This window comes from Oncorhynchus tshawytscha, unplaced genomic scaffold (assembly GCF_018296145.1).
Source record: "Oncorhynchus tshawytscha isolate Ot180627B unplaced genomic scaffold, Otsh_v2.0 Un_contig_4636_pilon_pilon, whole genome shotgun sequence".
NCBI classification, from domain to species: domain Eukaryota; kingdom Metazoa; phylum Chordata; class Actinopteri; order Salmoniformes; family Salmonidae; genus Oncorhynchus; species Oncorhynchus tshawytscha.
Window position 1 is genome coordinate 89,992 of NW_024609272.1, and position 20,225 is coordinate 110,216.

The 20,225-nt window shown below is 44.9% G+C and overlaps 1 protein-coding gene across 5 annotated transcripts in view; it reads left to right on the plus strand.

Annotated features, from left to right (window-relative positions):
• LOC112241625 (monocyte to macrophage differentiation factor 2-like) overlaps window positions 1–20,225 on the plus strand; it is a 41,183-nt gene that overhangs the window by 663 nt on the left and 20,295 nt on the right. For 3 of the 5 annotated variants that reach the window (XM_042314732.1, XM_042314733.1, XM_042314736.1), the window contains exons 1-4: window positions 3,302–3,417; window positions 10,099–10,180; window positions 10,301–10,461; window positions 16,888–16,962. In XM_042314732.1, coding sequence (XP_042170666.1) covers window positions 3,389–3,417; window positions 10,099–10,180; window positions 10,301–10,461; window positions 16,888–16,962 — 347 coding nt within the window. In that variant the 5' untranslated portion in view covers window positions 3,302–3,388. Of the gene's footprint in view, window positions 1–3,301; window positions 3,418–10,098; window positions 10,181–10,300; window positions 10,462–16,887; window positions 16,963–20,225 lie in introns of those variants that run through there. The other 2 variants (XM_042314734.1, XM_042314735.1) reach the window with 2 other exon arrangements.

A 20,225-nucleotide genomic window follows, 5' to 3' on the forward strand; every position in this document is an offset into this window, starting at 1 on the left:
AATCTTGGCACACCTGTATTTGGGGAGTTTCTCCCATTCCTCTCTGCAGATCATCTCAAGCTCTGTCAGGTTGGATGGGGAGCATTGCTGCACAGCTATTTTCAGGTCTCTCTAGAGGTGTTTGATCGGGTTCAAGTCCGGGCTCTGGCTGGCCCACTCAAGGACATTCAGAGATTGTCCCGAAGCCCCACCTGCGTTGTCTTGGCTGTATGCTTAGGGTCATTGTCCTGTTGGAAGGTGAACCTTCGCCCCAGTCTGAGGTTCTGGATCAGGTTTTCAATAAGGATCTCTCTGTACTTTGTTCCGTTCATCTTTCCCTCGATCCTGACTAGTCTCCCAGTCCCTGCCGCTGAAAAACATCCCCACAGCATGATGCTGCCACCACCATGCTTCACCTTAGGGATGGTACCAGGTTTCTTCCAGACATGACGCTTGGCATTCAGGCCAAAAGGTTCCATCTTGGTTTCATCAGACCAGAGAATCTTGAGTCTTTAGGTGCCTTTGTCAAACTCCAAGAGGGCTGTCATGTACCTTTTACTGAGGAGTGGCTTCTGTCTGGCAGAGTGCTGCAGAGATGGTTATCCTTCTGGAAGGTTCTACCATCTCCACAGAGGAACTCTGGAGCTCTATCAGAGTGACCATCAGGTTCATGGTCACCTCCCTGACGAAGGCCCTTCTTCCCTGATTGCTCAGTTTGGCCGGGCGGCCAGCTCTAGGAAGAGTCTAGGTGGTTCCAAACTTCTTCCATTTATGAATGATGGAGGCCACTGTGTTCTTGGGGACCTTCAAGGCTACAGGAATGTTTTGGTACCTTTCCCCAGATCTGTGCCTCAACACAATTCTGTCTCTGAACTCTACGGACAATTACTTCGACCTCATGGCTTGGTTTTTGCTCTGAAATGCTCTGTCAACCGTTGGAATTTACCACAAGTGGACTCCAATCAAGTTGTAGAAACATGTCTAGGATGACCAATGGAAACAGGATGCAACTGAGTTAAATGTCGAGTCTCATAACAAAGGGTCTGAATACTGATGTAAATAAGGTATCTGTTTTTTATTTTTTATTAATACATTTGCTCTAATTTCTAAAAACCTTTTTTCTATGTAATTACGGGCTATTGAGTGTAGATTGCTGAGGATTTTATTTAATCCATTTTAGAATAAGGCTGTAACGTAAAACAACGTAAAACAAGTCAAGGGGTCTGAATACTTACCGAATGCACTGCACATTATAAATATATATATAAACCCTAACCCTAAATATAGATATATACATACTGTATGTGAAGGAATGTGAATGTATGCCTTTCACAACAATGCAGAGTTAAAAAGTTAGACAAATTTGAGAAATAAAAAAAGGAAATAGTAAAATCAAATTAAAACATGGTTAGCAGATGTTAATGGTCACATGGTTAGCAGATGTTAATGGTCACATGATTAGCAGATGTTAATGGTCACACGGTTAGCAGATGTTAATGGTCACATACACATGGTTAGCAGATGTTAATGGTCACATGGTTAGCAGATGTTAATGGTCACATGATTAGCAGATGTTAATGGTCACATACACATGGTAGCAGATGTTAATGGTCACATGGTTAAAACAGATTTTAATGGTCACATACACATGGTTGGGACACAGATGTTAATGGTCACATGGTTAGCAGATGTTAATGGTCAACTTTTTAGCAAATGTTAATGGTCACATGGTTAGCAGATGTTAATGGTCACATACACATGGTAGCAGATGTTAATGGTCACATACACATGGTAGCAGATGTTAATGGTCACATACACATGGTTAGCAGATGTTAATGGTCACATGGTTAGCAGATGTTAATGGTCACATGGTTAGCAGATGTTAATGGTCACATGATGAACCATTCCAGCAGATGTTAATGGTCACATGGTTAGCAGATGTTAATGGTCACATGGTTAGCAGATGTTAATGGTCACATGGTTATCAGATGTTATTGGTCACATACACATGGTTAGCAGATGTTAATGGTCACATGATTATCAGATGTTAATGGTCACATACACATGGTAGCAGATGTTAATGGTCACATGGTAGCAGATGTTAATGGTCACATGGTAGCAGATGTTAATGGTCACATGGTAGCAGATGTTAATGGTCACATGGTAGCAGATGTTAATGGTCACATACACATGGTAGCAGATGTTAATGGTCACATGGTAGCAGATGTTAATGGTCACATGGTAGCAGATGTTAATGGTCACATGGTAGCAGATGTTAATGGTCACATACACATGGTTAGCAGATGTTAATGGTCACATGATTAGCAGATGTTAATGGTCACATGGTAGCAGATGTTAATGGTCACATATACATGGTTAGCAGATGTTAATGGTCACATGGTTAGCAGATGTTAATGGTCACATGGTTAGCAGATGTTAATGGTCACATGGTTAGCAGATGTTAATGGTCACAGACACATGGTTAGCAGATGTTAATGGTCACATGGTTAGCAGATGTTAATGGTCACATGGTTAGCAGATGTTAATGGTCGCATGATTAGCAGATGTTAATGGTCACATGGTTAGCAGATGTTAATGGTCGCATGGTTAGCAGATGTTAATGATCACATGGTTAGCAGATGTTAATGGTCACATACACATGGTTAGCAGATGTTAATGATCACATGGTTAGCAGATGTTAATGGTCACATGGTTAGCAGATGTTAATGGTCACATGGTTAGCAGATGTTAATGGTCACATGATTAGCAGATGTTAATGGTCACATGGTTAGCAGATGTTATTGGTCACATACACATGGTTAGCAGATGTTAATGGTCACATGGTTAGCAGATGTTAATGGTCACATGATTAGCAGATGTTAATGGTCACATGGTTAGCAGATGTTAATGGTCACATACACATGGTTAGCAGATGTTAATGGTCACATGGTTAGCAGATGTTAATGGTCACATGGTTAGCAGATGTTAATGGTCACATACACATGGTTAGCAGATGTTAATGAGTAGGTATGGGTAAAAGTGACTCGCCAATCAGGATAGATAATAAACAGAGTAGCAGCAGCCTCTCTGAGTAGGTAGGGGTAAAAGTGACTCGCCAATCAGGATAGATAATAAACAGAGTAACAGCAGCCTCTCTGAGTAGGTAGGGGTAAAAGTGACTCGCCAATCAGGATAGATAATAAACAGAGTAACAGCAGCCTCTCTGAGTAGGTAGGGGTAAAAGTGACTCGTCAATCAGGATAGATAATAAACAGAGTAGCAGCAGCGTATGTGAGTCCCTCCCTCCCTCCCACCCAGCTCCTGTTTGTGTTCAGAGGCACAGGGTAATCCGTCTCGCTAGTTGAGAACAGTAACAAGTGAAACCGAAAAAATACATGCTGTCTCCGGTATGGACTTTAAGAACAGCCGATATGGAAGGTAGGCAGAATATTATTCTAGACAGAGGAATTAATATATCTCTGATAAAGTTCTGTTTGATAAAGTGATGTGTTATTGAACTACTTAACTAATATTGTTGTTTGTCGGTTGGTTGGCGGTTGGGGTTAGGTTGGTTGACGGTTGGAGTTATGGTTGGTTGGCGGTTGTTAGGTTGGTTGACGGTTGGGGTTAGGTTGGTTGACGGTTGGGGTTAGGTTGGTTGACGGTTGGGGTTAGGTTGGTTGACGGTTGTTAGGTTGGTTGACGGTTGGAGTTAAGGTTGGTCACGGTTGGAGTTAGGTTGGTTAATGGTTGGAGTTAGGTTGGTTGACGGTTGGGGTTAGGTTGGTTGACGGTTGGAGTTAGGTTGGTTGACGGTTGGGGTTAGGTTGGTTGACGGTTGGAGTTAGGTTGGTTGACGGTTGGGGTTAGGTTGGTTGGGGTTAGGTTGGTTGACGGTTGGGGTTAGGTTGGTTGGAGTTAGGTTGGTTCACGGTTGGGGTTAGGTTGGTTGACGGTTGGGGTTAGGTTGGTTGGAGATAGGTATGGTTGGAGTTAGGTTGGTTGACGGTTGGTGTTATGGTTGGTTGACGGGTGGAGTTAGGTTGGTTGGCGGATGGAGTTAGGTTGGTTGACGGTTGGAGTTAGGTTAATGGAGTTGGTTGCTAGACGGTTGGGGTTAGGTTGGTTGGAGTTAGGTTGGTTGACGGTTGGAGTTAGGTTGGTTGGCGGTTGGGGTTAGGTTGGTTGGAGTTAGGTTGGTTGGCAGTTGGGGTTAGGTTGGTTGGAGTTAGGTTGGTTGTTTGTTGGGGTTAGGTTGGTTGGAGTTAGGTTGGTTGACGGTTGGGGTTGGGTTGGTTGGCGGTTGGAGTTAGGTTGGTTGGAGTTAGGTTGGTTGACGGTTGGGGTTGGGTTGGTTGGCGGTAGGTTGGTTGACGGTTGGAGTTAGGGGTTATCGTCTGGTTGACGGTTGGGGTTAGGTTGCTTGACGGTTGGGGTTGGGTTGGTTGGCGTTTGCGGTTGGGTTGGTTGGCGGTTGGGGTTAGGGTTGGTTGGAGTTAGGTTGGTTGACGGTTGGGGTTAGGTTGGTTGACGGTTGGGGTTAGGTTGGATGACGGTTGGGGTTAGGTTGGTTGGAGTTAGGTTGGTTGACGGTTGGGGTTAGGTTGGTTGACGGTTGGGGTTAGGTTGGTTGACGGTTGGGGTTAGGTTGGTTGGAGTTAGGTTGGTTGGCGGTTGGAGTTAGGTTGGTTGACGGTTGGGGTTAGGTTGGTTGACGGTTGGGGTTAGGTTGGTTGGAGGTAGGTAGGTTGACGGTTGGGGTTGGGTTGTTTGGCGGTTGGAGTTAGTTGGTTGGAGTTAGGTTGGTTGGGGTTGGGTTGGTTGGCGGTAGGTTGGTTGGAGTTAGGTTGGTTGACGGTTGGGGTTGGTTGACGGTTGGAGTTGGGTTGGTTGACGGTTGGGTTTAGGTTGGTTGACGGTTGGAGTTAGGTTGGTTGACGGTTGGGTTTAGGTTGGTTGACGGTTGGGGTTTGGTTGGTTGACGGTTGGAGTTAGGTTGGTTGGAGTCAGGTTTGTTGGCGGTTGGGGTTAGGTTGGTTGGAGTCAGGTTGGTTGACGGATGGGGTTAGGTTGGTTGGAGTTAGGTTGGTTGACGGTTGGAGTTAGGTTGGTTGACGGTTGGAGTTAGGTTGGTTGGCGGTTGGGGTTAGGTTGGTTGGAGTTAGGTTGGTTGGCGGTTGGGGTTAGGTTGGTTGGAGTTAGGTTGGTTGGACGGTTGGGTTGGTTGGCGGTTGGAGTTAGGTTGGTTGGAGTTAGGTTGGTTGACGGTTGGGGTTGGGTTGGTTGGCGGTAGGTTGGTTGGAGTTAGGTTGGTTGACGGTTGGGGTTGGGTTGGTTGACGGTTGGGTTTAGGTTGGTTGACGGTTGGAGTTAGGTTGGTTGACGGTTGGGTTTAGGTTGGTTGACGGTTGTGGTTTGGTTGGTTGACGGTTGGAGTTAGGTTGGTTGGAGTTAGGTTGGTTGACGGTTGGGGTTGGGTTGGTTGACGGTTGGGGTTAGGTTGGTTGACGGTTGGGGTTAGGTTGGTTGGCGGTTGGAGTTAGGTTGGTTGACGGTTGGGGTTAGGTTGGTTGACGGTTGGGGTTAGGTTGGTTGGAGGTAGGTAGGTTGACGGTTGGGGTTGGGTTGGTTGGCGGTTGGAGTTAGGTTGGTTGGAGTTAGGTTGGTTGACGGTTGGGGTTGGGTTGGTTGGCGGTAGGTTGGTTGGAGCTAGGTTGGTTGACGGTTGGGGTTGGGTTGGTTGACGGTTGGAGTTGGGTTGGTTGACGGTTGGGTTTAGGTTGGTTGACGGTTGGGGTTTGGTTGGTTGACGGTTGGAGTTAGGTTGGTTGGAGTCAGGTTGGTTGGCGGTTGGGGTTAGGTTGGTTGGAGTCAGGTTGGTTGACGGTTGGGGTTAGGTTGGTTGGAGTTAGGTTGGTTGACGGTTGGAGTTAGGTTGGTTGACGGTTGGAGTTAGGTTGGTTGACGGTTGGAGTTAGGTTGGTTGGCGGTTGGGGTTAGGTTGGTTGGAGTTAGGTTGGTTGGCGGTTGGGGTTAGGTTGGTTGGAGTTAGGTTGGTTGGCGGTTGGAGTTAGGTTGGTTGGAGTTAGGTTGGTTGACGGTTGGGGTTGGGTTGGTTGGCGGTAGGTTGGTTGGAGTTAGGTTGGTTGACGGTTGGGGTTGGGTTGGTTGACGGTTGGAGTTGGGTTGGTTGACGGTTGGGTTTAGGTTGGTTGACGGTTGGAGTTAGGTTGGTTGACGGTTGGGTTTAGGTTGGTTGACGGTTGTGGTTTGGTTGGTTGACGGTTGGAGTTAGGTTGGTTGGAGTCAGGTTGGTTGGCGGTTGGGGTTAGGTTGGTTGGAGTCAGGTTGGTTGACGGATGGGGTTAGGTTGGTTGGAGTTAGGTTGGTTGACGGTTGGAGTTAGGTTGGTTGACGGTTGGGGTTAGGTTGGTGACGGTTGGGGTTGGAGTTAGGTTGGAGTTAGGTTTTGCTAGCTGATGTGAAGCCATGTGCACCGATGCGCTTGGGGACAAGTGTGTGTGTGTGTGTGTGTGTCTTGCCACTAGCAGGATTCAGAAACAGATCCTCTTAGATTTAAAGACCCGGTGGATCAGACACCACGTCTGATATTCAGCATTACTAACATTCTGTTCACTGCTGTAGATTATAGTTTCCCATTCTAACGCAACAAGCGGAATGTGGGAGAGAGAGCAGGTGAAAGTTCAAGCCCAGCCGAGGTAGACACAGCCACCCCCCTAGTGTGTGTGCTCCATTATAACGCTGATACCATAGGAGGGTCGTTAGATCAGCCTTGGCCGCTCACACTAATGATAGAGAAAGACAGGAAGAGAGAGGGAGAGAGTGGGGAGAGAAAAAGAGGGGGAAGATGGAGGTAGAGAGAGGGAGTGAGAGAATGGAGGGGAGATATAGGCAGAGTTGGAGGCAGAGTGCCCCTCTTTTGGATGATAACAATGCTTTCTCTGATCAGAGCCTTTGTCCCTTCAGGCTCACTGAGACACACACGCCTGTTGTCCATTAGCTGACAGAATCAAATCACATGTTGTGTGTCACATACGCTGAATACAACAGGTGTAGACCTTAGCGAGAAATACTTACTTTACAAGCCCTTAACTCTATTTCTTGAACTGCAATGTTGGTTAAGAAAATATTTAGTAATTAAAAATAAAAATACATCTAAAAGTAACACAAGAAGAGTACATAACAATAACAAGACTATATACAGGGGCTACCGGTACCGAGTCAGAGATACTACCAGAGACTCTGCTACTGAAGAGTTAATGGTAGTCTAGGAGGGTGATGGACCACAGTGAGACCAACCATCCTCTCACTCTGCTACTGAAGAGATACTGGTAGTCTAGAGAGTGATGGACCACAGTGAGACCAACCATCCTCTCACTCTGCTACTGAAGAGTTACTGGTAGTCTAGGAGAGTGATGGACTGGTAGTCAGTGAGACCAACCATCCTCTCACTCTGCTACTGAAGAGATACTGGTAGTCTAGTGAGACCAACCAGAGTGATGGACCACAGTGAGACCAACCATCCTCTCACTCTGCTACTGAAGAGATACTGGTAGTCTAGGAGAGTGATGGACCACAGTGAGACCAACCATCCTCTCTGGTAGTCTAGGAGAGTGATGGACCACAGTGAGACCAACCATCCTCTCTGGTAGTCTAGGCTTTTGCTCCAGCGTTGCTCTAACATCTCAGTTCACTAATCAGCACCTCTAAACCTTTATGAGCTGAGTAAGGCCTGTTAGAGCAGCCTCCACATCCTGTACCCCTCTAGGTAACTAAAACCTTTATGAGCTGAGTAAGGCCTGTTAGAGCAGCCTCCACATCCTGTACCTCTCTAGGTAACTAAAACCTTTATGAGCTGAGTAAGGCCTGTTAGAGCAGCCTCCACATCCTGTACCTCTCTAGGTAACTAAAACCTTTATGAGCTGAGTAAGGCCTGTTAGAGCTGTCTCCACATCCTGTACCTCTCTAGGTAACTAAAACCTTTATGAGCTGAATAAGGCCTGTTAAAGCAGCCTCCACATCCTGTACCTATCTAGGTAACTAAAACCTTTATGAGCTGAGTATGGCCTGTTAGAGCAGCCTCCACATCCTGTACCTCTCTAGGTAACTAAAACCTTTATGAGCTGAATAAGGCCTGTTAGAGCAGCCTCCACATCCTGTACCTCTCTAGGTAACTAAAACCTTTATGAGCTGAGTAAGGCCTGTTAGAGCAGCCTCCACATCCTGTACCTCTCTAGGTAACTAAAACCTTTATGAGCTGAGTAAGGCCTGTTAGAGCAGCCTCCACATCCTGTACCTCTCTAGGTAACTCAAACCTTTATGAGCTGAATAAGGCCTGTTAGAGCAGCCTCCACATCCTGTACCTCTCTAGGTAACTAAAACCTTTATGAGCTGAATAAGGCCTGTTAGAGCAGCCTCCACATCCTGTACCTCTCTAGGTAACTAAAACCTTTATGAGCTGAGTAAGGCCTGTTAGAGCAGCCTCCACATCCTGTACCTCTCTAGGTAACTAAAACCTTTATGAGCTGAATAAGGCCTGTTAGAGCAGCCTCCACATCCTGTACCTCTCTAGGTAACTAAAACCTTTATGAGCTGAATAAGGCCTGTTAGAGCAGCCTCCACATCCTGTACCTCTCTAGGTAACTAAAACCTTTATGAGCTGAGTATGGCCTGTTAGAGCAGCCTCCACATCCTGTACCTCTCTAGGTAACTAAAACCTTTATGAGCTGAGTAAGGCCTGTTAGAGCAGCCTCCACATCCTGTACCTCTCTAGGTAAATAAAACCTTTATGAGCTGAATAAGGCCTGTTAGAGCAGCCTCCACATCCCTGTAAATAAAACCTTTATGAGCTGAATAAGGCCTAGCAGTATCCTGTACCTCTCTAGGTAACTAAAACCTTTATGAGCTGAATAAGGCCTGTTAGAGCAGCCTCCACATCCTGTACCTCTCTAGGTAACTAAAACCTTTATGAGCTGAGTATGGCCTGTTAGAGCAGCCTCCACATCCTGTACCTCTCTAGGTAACTAAAACCTTTATGAGCTGAGTAAGGCCTGTTAGAGCAGCCTCCACATCCTGTACCTCTCTAGGTAAATAAAACCTTTATGAGCTGAATAAGGCCTGTTAGAGCAGCCTCCACATCCTGTACCTCTCTAGGTAAATAAAACCTTTATGAGCTGAATAAGGCCTGTTAGAGCAGCCTCCACATCCTGTACCTCTCTAGGTAAATAAAACCTTTATGAGCTGAATAAGGCCTGTTAGACCAGCCTCCACATCCTGTACCTCTCTAGGTAACTAAAACCTTTATGAGCTGAATAAGGCCTGTTAGAGCAGCCTCCACATCCGGTACCTCTCTAGGTAAATAAAACCTTTATGAGCTGAATAAGGCCTGTTAGAGCAGCCTCCACATCCTGTACCTCTCTAGGTAACTAAAACCTTTATGAGCTGAATAAGGCCTGTTAGAGCAGCCTCCACATCCTGTACCTCTCTAGGTAAATAAAACCTTTATATGGGGAAATGGATCATCTTATATCTCAAAATGGTAGAAAAGGATTTAGAGAAAATACTGAAAGGGATTTAACACAATATGTGGAATGAGGCAACTAACCAACCACAACATGGAAGTAAATAGCTACCCTGAACCTTACCCTGTCACACAGCTTCTGCTAGGCCTGAGGGACCCTGTGTGGAATCAGATAACGCACAGCTGACCTGGCGTCCAGCAAGCACTACCCTGAAACCTGCGATGTTTGTGTGTGTGTTGACTTACGAAATGTGGTTTCATAACATGTCCAGATGTGCCTCTCTCTGTAAACCGGGATTGAGAGATTTACTGCTGATTAAAGACACACACACACACACACACACACACACACACACACACACACACACACACACACACACACACACACACACACACACACACACACACACACACACACACACACACACACAGAGAGAGCATGGGCTGCTATGCATAGAGCCCAAGTAAGGTTTTAACGTGGATGTCAGAGCTCAGCAGTACCTGACACAGTCTGACACTACTTATAGAGGCAGGAGACAAATTCAACATGTACAGTATCCTGGGTGTGTGTGTTCCAGGTTCATGAATGGCAGAGTTCCATCCAGTAGGAGATACCAGCCTACAGACTACGAACACGCTGCCAACTGTGCCACACATGGAGTGAGTTACACACACAACCTGTCTACAGATTCATCTCTTATCTCTGGAAATACAGCTGCTGTTCACCCTGCTGTACCTGGTTCTACCCATAATGCCTTGTTTACCCATGATCCTCCACAGCTCTGGATCATCCCCAGCCTGGTGGGCGGGTCTGTACTCTACTTCCTGTCTGTGGACCAATGGCAGGCTGCTGCTGCCTGGTTGTACGGGGCGGGGCTTAGTGGTCTATTCATCTCCTCCACTCTGTTTCACACCGTGGCCTGGAAGATCAGACACCTCAGGTTAGTATCTCTGATCAGACACCTCAGGTTAGTATCTGTGATCAGACACCTCCGGTTAGTCTCTCTGATCAGACACCTCGGTTAGTCTTTCTGACCGTGGTCTGGAACATCAGACACCTCCGGTTAGTCTTTCTGTTTCACACCGTGGTCTGGAACATCAGACACCTCTAGTTAGTATCTCTGATCAGACACCTCTACTTAGTCTCTCTGATCAGACACCTCCGGTTAGTCTCTCTGTTTCACACCGTGGTCTGGAACATCAGACACCTCTAGTTAGTATCTCTGATCAGACACCTCTAGTTAGTATCTCTGATCAGACACCGCTAGTTAGTATCTCTGATCAGACACCTCTAGTTAGTATCTCTGATCAGACACCTCCGGTTAGTCTCTCTGATCAGACACCTCTAGTTAGTATCTCTGATCAGACACCTCCGGTTAGTCTCTCTGATCAGACACCTCCGGTTAGTCTTTCTGTTTCACACCGTGGTCTGGAACATCAGACACCTCTAGTTAGTATCTCTGATCAGACACCTCCGGTTAGTCTCTCTGATCAGACACCTCCGGTTCAGTCTTTCTGTTTCAGACACCGTCTCTCTGATCAGACACCTCTGGTTAGTCTCTCTGATCAGACACCTCCGGTGATCAGACACCTCTGGTTAGTCTCTCTGATCAGACACCTCCGGTTAGTCTCTCTGATCAGACACCTCTAGTTAGTATCTCTGATCAGACACCTCCGGTTAGTCTCTCTGATCAGACACCTCCGGTTCGTCTCTCTGATCAGACACCTCTGGTTAGTCTCTCTGATCAGACACCTCCGGTTCGTCTCTCTGATCAGACACCTCTGGTTAGTCTCTCTGATCAGACACCTCTAGTTAGTATCTCTGATCAGACACCTCTAGTTAGTCTGTCAGTCTTTATCTCAATTTCAAATTCAATTTAAGGGGCTTTATTGGTGTGGGAAACATATGTTTACATTGCAAGTGAAATAGATGAAATAGACAACGAAAACTGAACAGTAAACATTACACTCACAGAAGTTCCAAAGGAATAGAGACATTTCAAATGTCATATTATATATATACAGTGTTGTAACGATGTACAAATGGTTAAAGTACACAAGGGAAAATAAATAAGCATAAATATGGGTTGTATTTACAATGGTGTTTGTTCTTCACTGGTTGCCCTTTTCTTGTGGCAACAGGTCACACATCTTGCTGCTGTGATTGAACACTGTGGTATTTCACCCAGTAGATATGGGAGATTATCAAAATTGGATTTGTTTTCAAATTATTTGTGGATCTGTGTAATCTGAGGGAAATGTGTGTCTCTAATATGGTCATACATTGGACAGGAGGTTAGGAAGTGCAGCTCAGTTTCCACATCATTTTGTGGGCAGTGAGCACATAGCCTGTCTTCTCTTGAGAGCCAACAGTGACCTTTCTCAATAGCAAGGCTATGCTCACAGTACATAGTCAAAGCTTCTGTTCATTTTGAGTCAGTCACAGTGGTCAGGTATTGTGTACTCTCTGTTTAGGGCCAAAGGGCATTCTTGTTTGCTCTGTGTTTTTGTTAATTCTTTCCAAAGTAAATATCTTTTTGTTTTCACATGATTTGGTTGAGTCTAATTGTGTTGCTGTCCTGGGGTTCTGTGGGGTGTGTTTGTGTTTGTGAACAGAGCCCCAGGACCAGCTTGCTTAGGGAATCTTTTTCCAGGTTCATCTCTCTGTGAACAGAGGGGTCTGTTTGTATTTGTTTGAACAGAGCCCCAGGACCAGCTTGCTTAGGGACTCTTCTCCAGGTTCATCTCTGTTACAGGAATTAAATTCCTTTATGTTTTATTTAACTAATTTAATTAAACACTCTGCCCACTCCTAAGAATTTGTAAGACCCTTATTTGCATAAAATGGACAGAGACCCGTCTCAAAATCAATCAGCAGCGTTTATTCTCGAGAGTACTGAACACGATAGAGTTTACCACAGGTTATAAACTGAAAATGACGTCATTAGTTTTCGAACCGTCTCTTCTCCCACCCTGGTACAAAGGCAGTATCTCAAGCCCTTCCACATCGTCCCTACCAATTTAATATAATTTATGACCGAGCCAAGGTCTTCCTGTGTAGATAAGCATTCTAGCCAGTCTGATGAATAAGTTCATTCATTTCTACCAAGGAACAGACAGTCATTGTTCTAATTCTTGATTATATTTACACACATTGAACACACAGTGTTCAAACCGATTCCCCTAATTAGAACACTATTCCCCTAATTAGAACACTATTCCCCTAATTAGAACACTATTCCCCTAATTAGAACACTATTCCCCTAATTAGAACACTATTCCCCTAATTAGAACACTATTCCCCTAATTAGAACACTATTCCCCTAATTAGAACACTATTCCCCTAATTAGAACACTATTCCCCTAATTAGAACACTATTCCCCTAATTAGAACACTATTCCCCTAATTAGAACACTATTCCCCTAATTAGAACACTATTCCCTGAATCAGTCTCAGCAGAGAAGGGTAACACAGACTCCAACACAAACAACTCAGAGGCACCTGTGTCTCAGGATCTTCAATGGCACTGGGTCGTTACTTCCTAACAGAGATACTAAAACCCTCCGTAATGAAAGGTAAATAGTCTGGATCAATTGGGACTTTCACATGCCCCTGGGCCTGAGACGGAGTGACAGGAGTGACCTGATGTGGGACAGGTGCTGCTAACGCCATAGGCTTATGGTTAACTTTAGCACGAGTACTGAATTTACTCTCAGCCCTGAGAAGCTTTTTCTAATGATCGGAACCCTGACAGTAGTGACACTCTTGACTGAAGTCAGCTTAACCACGGGAGCCAGACTCAACCCTAGATGAATGGAACCCGTGGACCAGTGTCTGAGTGGGCAGGGCCCAAATCTTCCCCTGAATGCACCCACTCACTCTGAATACAGTGCTCTGCAAAGACACTTTCGTGAGTCAAAACATACTCGTCCACCAAAACCGCAGCTTCAGAGACAGTCTTAACTTTTCCTTCCTTAATGTACGTACAGTAGCTATACGATCAGGGATTGTGTCCTTTAAATTGCTCTAGCATAATCAGATCACACAGCCCCTGGAAAGTCGGAACCGCAGAGGCGGAACACCAGCGATTTAAACTATGAAGAGAACTCTGGCGTAAACTCAACATGAGTCTGTTAATCAGCCTTTTTTAAAGTTGTAAATCGTTGACGTTAAGCCTCAGGAACCAGTTGGTAAATCTGTAACAGCCGTTTTAACCTTATCATAACTGACACTGTCGGCTACACCAAGAGCTGAATATGCCTCCTGTGCTTTACCAGTCAGCACACACTGCAACATTAAAGAGATCAGAATCAGGCCAACTCCTAGCGTCAGCAACACACTGCAACATTAAAGTGAGATCAGAATCAGGCCAACTCCTAGCGTCAGCAACACACTGCAACATTAAAGAGATCAGAATCAGGCCAACTCCTAGCGTCAGCAACACACTGCAACATTAAAGTGAGATCAGAATCAGGCCAACTCTTAGCGTCAGCAACACACTGCAACATTAAAGTGAGATCAGAATCAGGCCAACTCTTAGCGTCAGCAACACACTGCAACATTAAAGAGATCAGAATCAGGCCAACTCTTAGTGTCAGCAACACACTGCAACATTAAAGAGAGATCACTAACTGTTTCTAATAACCGAGTATAATAACTGTGTATAACCATGTATAATAACTAGGTATAATAACCGTGTATAACTGTGTATAATAACTAGGTATAATAACCGTGTATAACTGTGTATAATAACGGTGTGTAATAACTGTACAATAACTGGGTATAATAACTGCGTGTACAAGAACTGTTTATAATAACTGTGTGTATAATAACTATGTATCATAGCTGCGTGTATATAACTGTCTATAACTGTGTATAATAGCTGTGTGTATAATAACATTTATAATAACTTTGTATAATAACCATGTGTATAATAACCATGTGTATAATAACCATGTGTATAATAACCATGTGTATAATAACCATGTATAACCATGTGTATAATAACCATGTGTATAATAACCATGTATAACCATGTGTATAATAACCAGGTGTATAATAACCATGTGTATAATAACCATGTATAACCATGTGTATATAACCATGTGTATAATAACCATGTGTATAATAACCATGTGTATAATAACCATGTGTATAATAACCATGTGTATAATAACCATGTGTATAATAACCATGTATAACCATGTGTATAATAACCATGTATAACCATGTGTATAATAACTGTGTGTGTGTGTGTGTATACTAACTGTGTGTGTGTATATTAACTGTGTGTATATAACTGTGTGTGTGTGTATACTAACTGTGTGTGTGTATACTAACTGTGTGTGTATATTAACTGTATGTGTGTATATTAACTGTGTGTGTATATTAACTGTGTGTGTATATTAACTGTGTGTGTGTGTGTATACTAACTGTGTGTGTGTGTGTGTATACTAACTGTGTGTGTATACTAACCGTGTGTGTGTATACTAACTGTGTGTGTGTGTGTATATTAACTGTGTGTGTGTATACTAACTGTGTGTGTATACTAACCGTGTGTGTGTATACTAACTGTGTGTGTGTGTGTATATTAACTGTGTGTGTATTAACTGTGTGTGTGTATTAACTGTGTGTGTATATTAACTGTGTGTGTGTGTATTAACTGTGTGTGTATACTAACTGTGTGTGTATATTAACTGTGTGTGTGTATATTAACTGTGTGTGTATTAACTGTGTGTGTATATTAACTGTGTGTGTGTATACTAACTGTGTGTGTGTATATTAACTGTGTGTGTGTATACTAACTGTGTGTGTGTGTATATTAACTGTGTGTGTGTATACTAACTGTGTGTGTGTGTACTAACTGTGTGTGTATACTAACTGTGTGTGTGTATATTAACTGTGTGTGTGTATACTAACTGTGTGTGTGTATTAACTGTATGTGTGTATATTAACTGTGTGTGTATATTAACTGTGTGTGTATATTAACTGTGTGTATATACTAACTGTGTGTGTGTATACTAACTGTGTGTGTATACTAACTGTGTGTGTGTATACTAACTGTGTGTGTGTATATTAACTGTGTGTGTATACTAACTGTGTGTGTATACTAACTGTGTGTGTGTATACTAACTGTGTGTGTGTGTGTATACTAACTGTGTGTGTATACTAACTGTGTGTGTATACTAACTGTGTGTGTATATTAACTGTGTGTGTGTATACTAACTGTGTGTGTGTATACTAACTGTGTGTGTGTATACTGTGTGTGTGTATATTAACTGTGTGTGTGTATATTAACTGTGTGTGTGTATACTAACTGTGTGTGTGTGTGTGTATACTAACTGTGTGTGTATACTAACTGTGTGTGTATATTAACTGTGTGTGTATACTAACTGTGTGTGTGTATACTAACTGTGTGTGTGTGTGTGTGTGTATACTAACTGTGTGTGTGTGTGTGTGTATACTAACTGTGTGTGTATACTAACTGTGTGTGTGTATACTAACTGTGTGTGTGTGTATACTAACTGTGTGTGTGTAACTGTGTGTGTGTGTATACTAACTGTGTGTGTGTGTATACTAACTGTGTGTGTGTATACTAACTGTGTGTGTATATAACTGTGTGTGTATACTACTGTGTGTGTGTATATAACTGTGTGTGTGTATATATAACTGTGTGTGTGTATACTAACTGTGTGTGTGTGTGTGTGTGTATACTAACTGTGTGTGTGTATACTAACTGTGTGTGTGTATATTAACTGTGTGTGTGTGTGTATACTAACTGTGTGTGTGTATACTAACTGTGTGTGTATACTAACTGTGTGTGTGTATACTAACTGTGTGTGTGTATATTAACTGTGTGTGTATATTAACTGTGTGTGTGTATACTAACTGTGTGTGTGTATACTAACTGTGTGTGTGTATACTAACTGTGTGTGTGTATATTAACTGTGTGTGTATACTAACTGTGTGTGTGTATACTAACTGTGTGTGTGTATACTAACTGTGTGTGTGTATACTAACTGTGTGTGTGTGTGTGTATATACTGTGTGTGTGTGTGTGTGTATACTAACTGTGTGTGTGTGTGTGTATACTAACTGTGTGTGTGTATACTAACTGTGTATGTGTATACTAACTGTGTGTGTGTATACTGTGTGTGTGTGTATACTAACTGTGTGTGTATACTAACTGTGTGTGTATACTAACTGTGTGTGTGTGTATATTAACTGTGTGTGTATACTAACTGTGTATGTGTATACTAACTGTGTGTGTGTATATTAACTGTGTGTGTATACTAACTGTGTGTGTGTATATTAACTGTGTGTGTATATTAACTGTGTGTATATATACTAACTGTGTCTCTCTACAGTAGAGTGGAGCAGCGTTTCCACATGTGTGACAGAATGGCCATCTACTTCTTCATCGCTGCTTCCTACACCCCCTGGTAGGTGTGTGTGTGTGTGTACACCCCCTGGTAGGTGTGTGTGTGTGTGTACACCCCCTGGTAGGTGTGTGTGTGTGTAAACCCCTGGTAGGTGTGTGTGTGTGTGTACACCCCCTGGTAGGTGTGTGTGTGTGTGTACACCCCTGGTAGGTGTGTGTGTACACCCCTGGTAGGGTGTGTGTACACCCCCTGGTAGGTGTGTGTGTACACCCCTGGTAGGTGTGTGTGTGTGTACACCCCTGGTAGGTGTGTGTGTGTGTACACCCCTGGTAGGTGTGTGTGTACACCCCTGGTAGGTGTGTGTGTATACACCCCCTGGTAGGTGTGTGTGTGTACACCCCTGGTAGGTGTATACTAACTGTGTATGTGTATACTAACTGTGTGTGTATACACCCCCTGGTAGGTGTGTGTGTACACCCCTGGTAGGTGTGTGTGTATACACCCCCTGGTAGGTGTGTGTGTGTACACCCCTGGTAGGTGTGTGTGTATACACCCCTGGTAGGTGTGTGTGTACACCCCTGGTAGGTGTGTGTGTGTACACCCCCTGGTAGGTGTGTGTGTGTACACCCCCTGGTAGGTGTGTGTGTGTACACCCCTGGTACACCCCTGGTAGGTGGTGTGTGTGTATACACCCCCTGGTAGGTGTGTGTGTACACCCCTGGTAGGTGTGTGTATACACCCCTGGTAGGTGTGTGTGTATACACCCCCTGGTAGGTGGGTGTGTGTATATACACCCCTGGTAGGTGGGTGTGTGTATATACACCCCCTGGTAGGTGTGTGTGTGTACACCCCCTGGTAGGTGTGTGTGTGTGTACACCCCCTGGTAGGTGTGTGTATACACCCCGGGTAGGTGTGTGTATACACCCCCTGGTAGGTGTGTGTGTGTGTGTGTGTATATACACCCCCTGGTAGGTGTGTGTGTGTGTATATACACCCCCTGGTAGGTGTGTGTGTGTGTATATACACCCCTGGTAGGTGTGTGTGTGTGTTTGTGTATACACCCCCTGGTAGGTGTGTGTGTGTTTGTGTGTACACCCCCTGGTAGGTGTGTGTGTGTGCACCCCCTGGTAGGTGTGTGTGTGTTTGTGTGTACACCCCCTGGTAGGTGTGTGTGTGCACCCCCTGGTAGGTGTGTGTGTGTGTGTGTGTACACCCCCTGGTAGGTGTATGTGTGTGTTTGTGAACCTCCTGGTAGGTGTGTGTGTGTGTACACCCCCTGGTAGGTGTGTGTATGTGTGTGTTAATTCTCCTAACCTGCTACATTAATTCTCCTAACCTGCTACATTAATTCTCCTAACCTGCTACATTAATTATCCTAACCTGCTACGTTAATTCTCCTAACCTGCTACATTAATTCTCCTAACCTGCTACGTTAATTCTCCTAACCTGCTACATTAATTCTCCTAACCTGCTATGTTAATTCTCCTAACCTGCTACGTTAATTCTCCTAACCTGCTACGTTAATTCTCCTAACCTGCTACGTTAATTATCCTAACCTGCTACATTAATTCTCCTAACCTGCTACGTTAATTCTCCTAACCTGCTACGTAAACAAAGCATCATTATCGCTACACAGGAACTGACCAATGAAAACGCGTTAACAAAAAACAACACCGCTCAATCAAAACTTTCTGACCAATCACAGAGCGCTGATGTTACATCCGTCGATGATGATCCACCCACTTATTCCACCAATCACACTGTCGTACACCTTCCATATGAAGTTCCCCATACTGAGACAGAAGGAGTTGTGTGTTTCTAGGTTGATGCTGAGGGAGTTGGGTCCGTGGTCATGTGTTTCTAGGTTGATGCTGAGGGAGTTGGGTCCGTGGTCATGTGTTTCTAGGTTGATGCTGAGGGAGTTGGGTCCGTGGTCACGTGTTTCTGGGTTGATGCTGAGGGAGTTGGGTCCGTGGTTTCTAGGTTGATGCTGAGGGAGTTGGGTCCGTGGTCATGTGTTTCTGGGTTGATGATGAGGGAGTTGGGTCCGTGGTTTCTAGGTTGATGCTGAGGGAGTTGGGTCCGTGGTTTCTAGGTTGATGCTGAGGGAGTTGGGTCCGTGGTCATGTGTTTCTAGGTTGATGCTGAGGGAGTTGGGTCCGTGGTTTCTAGGTTGATGATGAGGGAGTTGGGTCCGTGGTCATGTGTTTCTGGGTTGATGCTGAGGGAGTTGGGTCCGTGGTCATGTGTTTCTAGGTTGATGCTGAGGGAGTTGGGTCCGTGGTCATGTGTTTCTAGGTTGATGCTGAGGGAGTTGGGTCCGTGGTCACGTGTTTCTGGGTTGATGCTGAGGGAGTTGGGTCCGTGGTTTCTAGGTTGATGATGAGGGAGTTGGGTCCGTGGTTTCTAGGTTGATGATGAGGGAGTTGGGTCCGTGGTCATGTGTTTCTAGGTTGATGCTGAGGGAGTTGGGTCCGTGGTCATGTGTTTCTAGGTTGATGCTGAGGGAGTTGGGTCCGTGGTCACGTGTTTCTGGGTTGATGCTGAGGGAGTTGGGTCCGTGGTTTCTAGGTTGATGCTGAGGGAGTTGGGTCCGTGGTCATGTGTTTCTGGGTTGATGATGAGGGAGTTGGGTCCGTGGTTTCTAGGTTGATGCTGAGGGAGTTGGGTCCGTGGTCATGTGTTTCTAGGTTGATGCTGAGGGAGTTGGGTCCGTGGTCATGTGTTTCTGGGTTGATGATGAGGGAGTTGGGTCCGTGGTTTCTAGGTTGATGCTGAGGGAGTTGGGTCCGTGGTCATGTGTTTCTAGGTTGATGCTGAGGGAGTTGGGTCCGTGGTCATGTGTTTCTGGGTTGATGATGAGGGAGTTGGGTCCGTGGTTTCTAGGTTGATGCTGAGGGAGTTGGGTCCGTGGTCATGTGTTTCTAGGTTGATGCTGAGGAGTTGGGTCCGTGGTCATGTGTTTCTAGGTTGATGCTGAGGGAGTTGGGTCCGTGGTTTCTAGGTTGATGATGAGGGAGTTGGGTCCGTGGTCATGTGTTTCTAGGTTGATGCTGAGGGAGTTGGGTCCGTGGTCATGTGTTTCTGGGTTGATGATGAGGGAGTTGGGTCCGTGGTTTCTAGGTTGATGCTGAGGGAGTTGGGTCCGTGGTCATGTGTTTCTAGGTTGATGCTGAGGGAGTTGGGTCCGTGGTCATGTGTTTCTAGGTTGATGCTGAGGGAGTTGGGTCCGTGGTTTCTAGGTTGATGATGAGGGAGTTGGGTCCGTGGTCATGTGTTTCTGGGTTGATGCTGAGGGAGTTGGGTCCGTGGTTTCTAGGTTG